Source organism: Harpia harpyja, chromosome 6 (genome assembly GCF_026419915.1).
Source record: "Harpia harpyja isolate bHarHar1 chromosome 6, bHarHar1 primary haplotype, whole genome shotgun sequence".
Classification (NCBI taxonomy): Eukaryota; Metazoa; Chordata; class Aves; order Accipitriformes; family Accipitridae; genus Harpia; species Harpia harpyja.
This window is the reverse complement of record NC_068945.1, coordinates 7,341,996-7,352,500: the sequence shown is the minus strand read 5'-3', so window position 1 is coordinate 7,352,500 and position 10,505 is coordinate 7,341,996. Positions and strand designations below refer to the sequence as shown.

The following is a 10,505-nucleotide window of genomic DNA, read 5'->3' as shown; positions in this document are numbered from 1 at the left end:
GCATTTAATATCACTGATACATAATCAAATAGCAGTTACCAAATATATTGTGGGATTCCCTTCTGTAGAACATCACAGGCACCAAATGCTTTTTTTTTTTCATTATTCAGTTTTTGTATTTTTTTTTTTTACCTAAAAGAGCTTTAAATACGTTCTATGTGGGAGCAGATTAAAAAAAAAAAAATTCACTCTAAAAATAATAACAAAAATAAAAGGGCTGGGGGGAGCAAGCATGACTTTCTGTGCCGATATCCTCACAGGTTGATATCTCTCACATCTGTGGGAGTGCTGGCCTGGTCCAGTTCGTCCACCGTCTTAGAAGGATTGCTTTGCTGTTGCTGCTGCCGGACTTGCCTAAGGCTGTTTACTAGCACCGCCTCGATCTGTTCTTGACAAGCTTTAAGGCAGTCCTAGAGGACAGAAAGCAAATTGAATTGTTAGTGGAGATAGATAAGTCTTTTTTTTCTTACTGAGATAGTAGAAGTTGGAAGAGCATCAATCTGGCGTTCCCGAGGAGCGCCTGCTGTGACAGGAAACGACCTTGAATTCTCACAGGTAACCACTGTGTACAAACCCCCTGGGTTAAACAATGCTAATGCCATATTCATTATACTCTCCAAATCTTAATATTTTACCTGGTCTTGCTCATTTGTGTGGTCTTCTTGAGCAGGAACCCAAAGTGTTGCAAAAAACAAAGGGCGGTGTATATGAATTTCTGCATTCCCCTACACAGGGTGAAATGACTTGGGTGGGTCTTCACTACAAAAAAGCTGCATTATTCTGAAATAACTGACATGTGCTATACCAAAGTCACACAGACAGAGGCACTTCAGTTTTACCATCAAGCAAATTGATGGTAAATCAAAGTGAAGGAGAAGGTTTGAGGTCCCTGAAAAAGCACAGTGCTCTGTTGCTGAGGTTTTATCAGTCATGCATTTGGGTCCCCAAGGCAAAAGCATGGTCCGTTTATCTGTGAAAATTCACAGAAGGGGAACAAACAATGCAGCCCCAAACATGCAGCCATGTTATCATTCTCTGAGCGCATTCCAGAGAAGAAAAGTGATTTCAGCAGCTGAGGAGGAGGAGGAGGAGGTGTAGGGTATGCTCCCACACCTTCACTCTGAGAGCAGGACTATTTTAACAGCCTGAGGAACAGTTATTGGCAATAATTCACAGAAGACATTGAAGCAAGGACAGCTACTAGAAAAAGATCTAAGTCAAAAATGCACAGCCAGGCCTCAGAGTCCAATACATTACAAATTACACTACACAACACTTGGAGAAAGAGCAGGATACAGTACAGCAACACAGATTTGGGAGCCCTGTACATTAGGAGTCCTGCAATGAACATGAAGTATAAATAAACAAATGCGAAGGATCCCCCCCACTTAAACCAGACACAGCAACGAAGACGACGACTATTAAAATATTACAGGATGTTCCACATTCTTGATAATATGATGGAAGACCAAATAATATGGGTATTTAAAAAAAAAAAGTGTGAGAGAACATTGACAAACACTTGGTTATAGCCAAAACTGAAAAAGAAAACCCAAGCCATGACTGTATAAACACAATTATGTGCAGCATGCTGGGACTGTTGAGAGTATTAGTACAACACTGTGTAGGTGGGCAGGTGGTGCTACGATAAATGGGTTTCTCTAAAAGCAGCCCCGTGGAGTTGTCCTACAATATGGGAAAAGGTACTGATACTGTAAACTCACTGAAGCCTCAGTCTGTATGAGAGCTGGGTCTCTCCCAAAGACTTCAGAGAAATGCAGATTTTGGTAGCAAGGAGTTTTACAGCACAGTATTTTAACCAGAGCCCTGGCAGCATCTGGCAGGGGCGGTGAGACCCAGTACTGCCACTCCCACTTCCAGGCAAGGTAGCTGAAGAACAGAGCTGGGCACCGACCTCCCCGGCATCCCACGGGCGCCTGTGTCAGCCCGGGAACTGAGTATGCAACGCGACTGCGACGCTGGGGAGCTGGGCGCTGACCAACAATGCCCACTTTCTCCATGCAATACCAGGTTATTCAGGAGAGTTTGAAATATTCATGTATGGAGGTTCAATTTGTCATCCTAGCCAGACTGGGAAAACACGTCAAATGCAGACTATCTGTTCCGCTGACGACATTGATGTTCATGATGCACGCAATTAGCTCCGGTGGGTCACAAACACCCATTTTTCTTGGCTACTAGCCAGCAGGTGCTAGCTGCAAAATCATGTCCTCTCCTTGTCGTGAAACTGCCCTGCTCTGAAGGTGCATCTGCCAAAGAGAGGCCGTGAGGGATGGCTTTTCAAACTGACCCAGGAAAAAGGGGTTGGATGAGATGCTGGCTGTTTTAGAGACAAAAATATTCACAGTGATGTGGATCACACCAGCTAAAGCCAGAGAGAGATGTCACTGAAATCCCCTGAGTATCTGGGCTACCCGTGAGCAATCTGACTCAGGAGTTTGTTCCCTCAGCATGGTGAGTAACACCCCTGTGAAACAAGGGTACGGGGCATGGTGACATGAAAAATCTCTGCTACAACGTTGTGTGCGTGCGGCGGGCAGACCGAGCCTGCTCCATGTTCACCTTTTGTCTTGAGAGCCAGGGACTGTGGGACTGCAGCTGAAAAAGGAGCTGTGGTCAAGTTAACTGGCTTGTAGCCATACTGTACCTACCCCAGCGCAGCTCTGCTGTAAGCAATGCTTCTCACTGCTAGCAACTTTCCCAAGTCTCAGTCACTGGAGCTAAACTTTCCCACGCTCTGCCCTCTGCCTCAGGCTGGCTTTTTTATGGAAGGGGAGAAACCACAACAAAAAAAGTGCTGCTATGTCCAAGGAAAGGGTTACGGAAAGCAGGTGATTTTACCAACATTAGCCAGCTCTTAAGCAAAGTTTCCAACTGTTTTATTTTTTTGAGAAGTATAATTAGAATTTGGCATGGAACATGGAGGGGGGGGGTCAGATACCTTTTGATATCTTCAAGAAATGCAGCCCAAGGTTAGCAAAGATACATGGCTCAGAAAACTGCATACTGCATTCATTCAGAGCCCTTATGGTCGAGGAGTTCTGTCCTTTGGAGGAAGGCAACTGCCATCCCTGTCTGCATCTAAGCCCAGCCGAGCACAGGAGGGTCCCTGCGGGGGTGCACGGCAGTCCCCTGCCAGTCCAGGCACCCCCGTTTCCCTCCTCTGGAAACCAGGTTATAGGAAAAATGGTACCTATGTGCCATACCGCTGCTGCAGAGCCAGAATGCAAATGAAGCATGATGCCAAAGGAAGCTGGGACACAGAGGGTTTGTTCAAGATGGCCTGGGGAGCACCAAACACTGAATTCAGGTGACTGGCCATAGGCTCCTTGTCTCACAGAGCACCGCATGCTGCTCCTGAGCTCCAGCAGGCACCAGTGTAGCCCACAATACAGCAAGGGAGTGCTGCAACCTGCTCTTGGTCGCACCAGTCCTCGGCCATACACTGGAACGACTCCTGTGTCAGACGCATTGCAGAGATCACCGTGAGCTCTCTGTAGCCACCTCCAGGACATGCCCTGGTTTCTGTCACTCCTGTAATTCATCCTGACGCTCTGTGAGCAGGAGCGATGCTCCTGGAAGATCAAAGGTATCTCATGGGCACCACCACTGCATTGCCACAGCCAGTGCATACTCGCTATCATTTGCAACCAGTGAATAACCCTGGGGCTCAGAACCACGGAGCACCTCAAATGTCGAGTCAGCTCAGTGGGATGCAGGGATTATTGGTGTACTAAAGAAATGACCACTCAAGAGAAACAGCAGGCAGGCTGTGTTGGAAAATGCTGGTCTTGGTGTGCCTGGTCACTGCTTCCCCTGCCCCAAGACAGGACACCAGCTCATCCCAGTGCCCAGGCTGTGGCCCTGGGTAGACCCATGTTGGGCTGCATCCCCATCTCCATCCTCACACCAGCGCCCGCTGCTTTTCCCAGCACCCCATGCTGCAAAACTCCTCATGTAGCAACCGTGCCAGCAGGAGGTTAATCAAAAAAACGCAGAGTCACCAAACACATGGTTCATGCATAGGCTTCATTATAGCTGGCGTTTGGTGGAGGAGGGTATGCCTAAATGGCAGGCAGAGCAGTGGGCAGCAGCCCGTCCCCCCTTGCACTCCCATCGGCTGGGGCTGCTGCCTGCTGGCCTCCTGCTCCTGTCGAGAAGGGAAGCTTTAGTGTCTGAGCTTGCTCAGCGCAGAGCAGGAAGCCTCCAAAGTGACAGACCGAGGCAAATGCCTTTGAAGATGCAATAAAATGTGAGCACAGTGGATTTTCTAGTGATGAGATGCAGGACAGATAAGCAAAATTTAACCTTCCTCACCTCATGAGGTTCTTCCTTTCCTTTTAGCAAAAGGTAAGGAGAAGGGCTTCTCTGTCTGTTGCCACTTTCCTGCTGCTGCTGGAAAAGCTGATTTTTTTAAGGTAAGAATATGTACTTTTGTTTAATCAGGTAAAGGTTTTAAATAGCTGGGGCTTGCTCTTGTATTACCGGGGGCTTAGTGATTTCATAATACCAGAACTGCTTGTTTAACAATGGGAGCTGGACAAATTCCTCGGCCCTCCTTCCAAAGTACCTATCTGGCAAAAGCTATCAGAAACTCGGATAAAGAAAATCCCGTTATTAGCTTGGGCGGGTTTTAGGTCCATTGTCAGCATTCACCTGTTTGTGAGAGGGCAATGGCACCAAGTCACTTCAAGGGTCAAGGCATTTTCAAATGGAAGAAAGAGCAGGAGCACCAGGTTTGGAGACTCTTGTAACAGACAATACTCATAATGCACTTTTTTGGGGGGTGTAAGAATCTCTTCTGTTAAAGCACAGTGGTGCACAATTTCAAAATAGTATGTCCTTCTGAAAATAAGCCAGATTTTTTACAAGCAGCTTCAGACTGGAGAGCTTAATGAGGCAATTTCCTTGCAGCCAGGCCTGTGGAAGGAAGGGTGGTGACACACAGAACATAAGGCTTGAGTATTTGGAGCCAACTTTGTCTGTTTCTAAACACCCTCATATATGATCATTTACACCATTATTATTCAAACTTCTGATGGTCAATATGATGCTTCATTTAATGTATGAAGAGGCTAAAATCTTTAGGTAATCCTATAGAGAAATGGGTCATTTCTGATGTCTTCATTTTGTACATAAAACCAATGAAGGGGCCCAGACTGGAACTGTCACAGTTTGCACAGATTTTATTTCACACAGGGATCCACAGGCCACTGATGTATTATTTCTGTCATGTGTTAGTTCTGGTCTACACTTACATTTTGAACTTTAAATAGTGTACCACTGGATTCTTTAAAACAAAGATGACTATGGTAAAATAACCAGCATGTTGCATTCAGCATGAAATAGCTTCCCCGAAAAGTGTTGCTATTTGCATACTAAAACTCAGTTTTTTATTAGTCTGAGTAATACCTTCTGGTTTAATTAGTCTTGTCTATGAAGCATCCACCCAGGAGCCAAAACTGCCTGGCCAGCACAAACCAAAAATGGTGAAACCTTTATTTTGCAGGTTGTCCCATTCTACAATCAAAATCTAGTAAGGAAAAAACCCCCAACGCTAGATTCGTGAGTGAACCTCAGTCATGCAGCAAAATGAGCTGGAACACACCAGCAGATGCAGCCCAGACTCCCCAGTACTGATGATGGGAAATATAACAAACTCATCTACCTGAGGCTGTGCAATCGTTAATCCTGGCTCTGCGCGCTACCCGATCCGCCAGCCATCCTGGTTTGCTGACGATCACGCACAGGCCCACACCACCGTTTCTGCTGAGGTGTTCAGGTCGCACGATGGGTTTTTACTCACCGTGGTAGCTGCGGGCCAACAGATGATACCTGGCACAGAACAATGTCAGAGTGCTGTGGACGGATTTGAGCAATGTGTTTTATGCCAGATGAGATGCCACCTAAACCTGTCAATGGCTTTTTTAATAAACTGGAATTGGCAGAAGTTTACACCTGGCCAATGATGTGACATGGGAGCAAAGTGCTTGTACTCTTATATGAAAAATCCTAAAACCAACTTTGCTGTGCGCTTGAAGCACTGTCTCAGTCTGCAACTAGCTTTAAGACATATGAAGCACACCAGCTGGATAGTAATCTCACAGGTGAAAGGAAAAAAAAAAGAATTTATTCTGAGTATCTTCTTAGCCCAATTGCCATAGTGGGATACAGCAAGTGGCTTGTTTCATAGATGGGGCTACCACTTCTGTTTGCTTCACTGGAACTTTCTGTCAATCCAGAGTTAAATGACACAATACAAAAACTACAAAAACCCTATCAGGACAAACGGCCTGGCATTCCCATGAGGCAGTGTTTTTAACTCCTCCAAGTTTCATGTGGATTTGCTGCAGCATGCGTACATATTTTACTGGTGGACTTTCATTTTGCAAGCTCCAGATACCACCGACAAGAGAAAATTAAAGCTTTAAAAAACATATCAAAGAAAAAAAGTATGAATTGCACTATTTTCAGCAAATCTTTCTTGAAAGAACACTATAGGGCACTGAAGTAATGGCCTTAGATTTTGCAATACAGGGACTGGGCCATTCCTTCAGAATATTGTAGGGTTGCCTTTGTTGTTTTTATAAAAAAGTTTTTTAAGTGTGTGTCACATGGATCAACTTCCCCATTCTTCTATATGGTCTAGTAGTTTTAATGATTAAAATAGTTCAGGTACTTTCCATTCCATAGTTTTATTTTTACTTCAGCATGCACAGAACTAAAAAGGCAATTAACTTTGGGGTTTCTTTTTTTTTTTTTTTTTCCTGAAACTTCTTCACCCCTGGGTGATTTTGCTAGCACACTTGAAATGCATTTGAAGGAAAAGCAATGCTTTTCTGTGTCCAGTGAGGACTACCCTCGTGGCTGTGATGGAAATGCTGGCAGTGAAAATGACTAGAAGGAGGATCTACTTATTTAAGTCAATAATAATTAAGGATTTCAATTTCCATGCATGACAATCTTGAAAGAAAGCACAAGCACTAGGAAAGGTCCTGCAGAATATTATACATAACTCATTTCCTCAAACTTTTCAACACCTCTATGATATATATGCCCTATACTGCTCCCCAGCTTCCAGTTTTAAACTGATGTTTATAATGCATTGGCAAGCTATTAGGGGAGGCATCCCACTCAACTCAACCAACACGCTCTCGCTTTGCACTGGTCATCACTGGGATTTTCAGTCCTGACTGCTCCGAGCTCCAGGACCACCTCATCGTGACCCATGCAGCCTGTCACCCCAGTTTTACTAAGTTAAACAGGTATAAGACATCCTTTCCATCTTGAAAGATCATGACTGGACTGATAAAAGAAAAAAAAAGAAAAAGATAAAGAAAAAGAAAAAGAAAAAGATAAAGAAAAAAAAAGGGGGGGTCTTGAAAAGACATCATTTTATAGCTGTTTTAGTAACTTGGCTTGGATTTCTGCCATAGACTTTATCTAGCCATTTTGAAGTCTTCCTTGGCACCCCATCCAAACTGAAGCTGGCAGATGGTACCTTTCAGATGACAATGGTCTCTGCATCGGATCCCGCAGCAACTGAGCAGCAGTGCATCACCTTCTCCACAAAGAAAAAGATCAATCCTCTCAAATGCCGACAGTGGAGGGCTATCACAAGAAGGTAAACTATTTCAGCCACGCATCTTTTCTCTCTTTCTCCATTTTGAATCAATCCAGAGCTTCTGTAACCGTAAGGGAACTGCGGCTGTGTATTTATTGCACCTACTCCCACAATGACAACCACTCTAAACCAGAATTAAACCACCAGATTCATGTCACAGCCAGGCAGGGCCAAGAAATGATAGCGCACCCGTGGATCCATCCTGGTCCCATAACACCCAGGTCTGCCAGACCGTGCGCTCCTTGTGCCAGCAACCACCACAGCTCCGCCGCTCACTGACTCCGGCAGGCAATGAGGGATGCTGTGCTGAAGTGATGGACTTAGCTCTGGTCTCTTCCACAGTGCCTCAGGACACAGCGCTTTCTGTATCGTCATTTTTAGATTCCCCTTTTGCATCTCAGTTTTGGTCTTGCCTGGGAGAAGAAATAAGAAAACTTGCCCCAGCGAACCTCCTAATGTTTGTTTATCAAAAACTAGATTTAGGGAAATGCCTAGGTACATGGAAACTGGTCTGAGCCTTGCAGCCACCCAGCTTTTGCCCATCCAAGATGGCACTCATTTGGGAATACCAGTGTCTAGAGAAAATGCATTATGGCAGCATTTAAGGAAGAAACCAAAGACTGCAAAACTACTGTTTAACAAGGCTCCATTTTAATTCTGTTAAATTTAAATATCTATTAAACCTTGACAAGATCTTAGCTTTATGGTGAGGTCTTGTGCATCATCAACCACAGAATAAATAAGACCAGCACCAGCCAAAGCCTGAGCCAGTTAAACAGCTTTGATCAGACCAGTGAGAAATGACCGAAGAGAAGCGACACCGTATCTCAGAGCCCTGCGTGGGACGTATGGACGTCCAGTTGCCAAAGAGCTCTCAGCCTGGCAACCCCAGGAAAGTCGGCAGGGATCGGCACGCCCGCCATCGCTACCACAGCCCGAGCTGTGCCAAGCTCAAGCCACCAGCAAGGCAGACTCATGAAATCCTTTGCAATGCCAAGGCTGAGGACAATCCCGCTCAGTGACTTAGTGGGATGTTTCTCAAGGGCTTTCAAAAGCCAAACCTTACTCTCCTTTACAACCAGCAGCAAAAGAGTAACAGTAGGGCTGTTGTTGTATATAACATATGCATACGAACGATGCAAAATACTGAGCCGTAACTACCAGATACTTCTTGATGGTCCTGTATTTCCTGGCCAGATTTAGGAGCCTGGATCCAAACCCTGGGTGCTTTGCTGAGTGCTCAAAGTCCCAAAGCTGGGAACGCTGCAAAAGTCTTCTGGCATTTTTGTGTTAAAGGGTGGTTGGTTTTCCGCATATACATTAATTACTTCACAAATGACTGTTAACAGCCCCAATCTCTTCCTCTTTCTTAAAACTAATTGCAAAAGGGAAATCAGAAAAGGACTTTTTTTAGGTGCGGGACCTGGTATGATAAATGGAAAGGATGCTGGAGATATTTGAAGTGACAATACTGTTCACCAGTCATGTATGCATTGCTTGGATAATCTAAGAAAGCAGCCATCAGACATGCATTACAGAGTTGGGATTTACATAAATTCCAGCATGGAACGTGTCATCTGTACTCCTAAATACAAAAGACGGCTGGATTCCTCCGCTGGTTCACATTTAAGCCCCAATTCAAACCTCTCCAAAGCACATGCTTCATTGTTTACATAAACAGGGATTCCTTCCCAAAGCAGGGCCTTCGTGTGCCGAGCGCTGGCCTTTAGCTCGACGACGTTCTCCAAAACAAGAGCCTGAAAAGCTGCTGTGGGAATATCATGCCCATTTACTACACATACTGTATCTCAGTGATCTCACATCTAATGGATGTAGTTTAAAAACAGAAATATTCTCCCTCCTAAATGTGTCTATTTTTGCTACTGTAACAAAGAGCATCAATTACAGATAAGTGTCTGTCTCTGTTTTTCCATCTGCAAGTACAGAAAATAGTGATTTGCTGTTCCAAAGGGCATTTCATGCAGACTAATGAGGACATCTCACTTTAAAAAAATAAAATTCATCTATGCCAGAATTTCTCCACTTACTATTGCTACATTATTGTAATAATGCAATATATAAGATGACTAACATCAAACATCTGAAAGATGGCACATTTTTCTCTGCAATTTTTCGGTCTTTTCAGCACTTTCAACAGTGTACTTTCTAGATTCGGTTCCACTGTTTGCTTCAACAGTCAGTTTGTTGGTTTCCTGTTACTTGTGTGGGTATTTCTCATAGCAACAGGAGAGAACAATGTTTTCAGAACTGGAAAAAGTGAGAGTAAAGCCAAAACACTGGCAGGGTGATCCAGGGGCAGATGCCATGCCTGAAATTATACTCCCTGCTTAACGTGACTTGGGATTTCAAGCTGATAATCCCTGTCTTAACAGGTATACTTTGCAATGGTGAAAAGCTGCGAATTTACCCTGCTGTAGTAAGTGCCACGAGCATTTATTGAAAAACAGGATTTTAAAAAAGCTGTGACAACCCGCCTGCGTTTTACAAAGCTGTATGAGCCAAGCAAGGATTCCCCGCCGGAGGTCAGATGCAAGTCTCTGACCAGACTATCTATCGCCGGCCTGTGAGCTCCTCCGGCAGCGATGCTTGGGCTGTGGAGCCGGTTCCTCGGGGGGCCTGGCTTCCTCGGCGTGCCGGCCGAGGCTGTATTTATGAATGGATCTGACGGAACTCCGCCATGAGCCCGCGGTGTAACTGCATCACCCCATTGTTGCTACACACGCACAGCACTCACTGGGGAACAAAAAGCTGAATGAAGCGGAGCAGCTGCCAACTCAGGCAAAGACAACTTAGGAAACTATCTCATTCTTCCTTTCTTTTGGAGGCTATTTTGTCTGTT

The 10,505-nt window shown here is 44.9% G+C and overlaps 1 protein-coding gene across 1 annotated transcript in view; it reads right to left on the bottom strand.

Annotated features, from left to right (window-relative positions):
* Positions 1–10,505, bottom strand: part of CCND2 (cyclin D2) — a 38,519-nt gene that overhangs the window by 3,787 nt on the left and 24,227 nt on the right. The window contains exon 5 of the mRNA XM_052790421.1: positions 1–410. This exon is cut by the window's left edge and continues 3,787 nt beyond it. Within this exon, the coding sequence (XP_052646381.1) occupies positions 255–410 (156 nt within the window). The 3' untranslated portion in view covers positions 1–254. The remainder of the gene's footprint in view (positions 411–10,505) is intronic.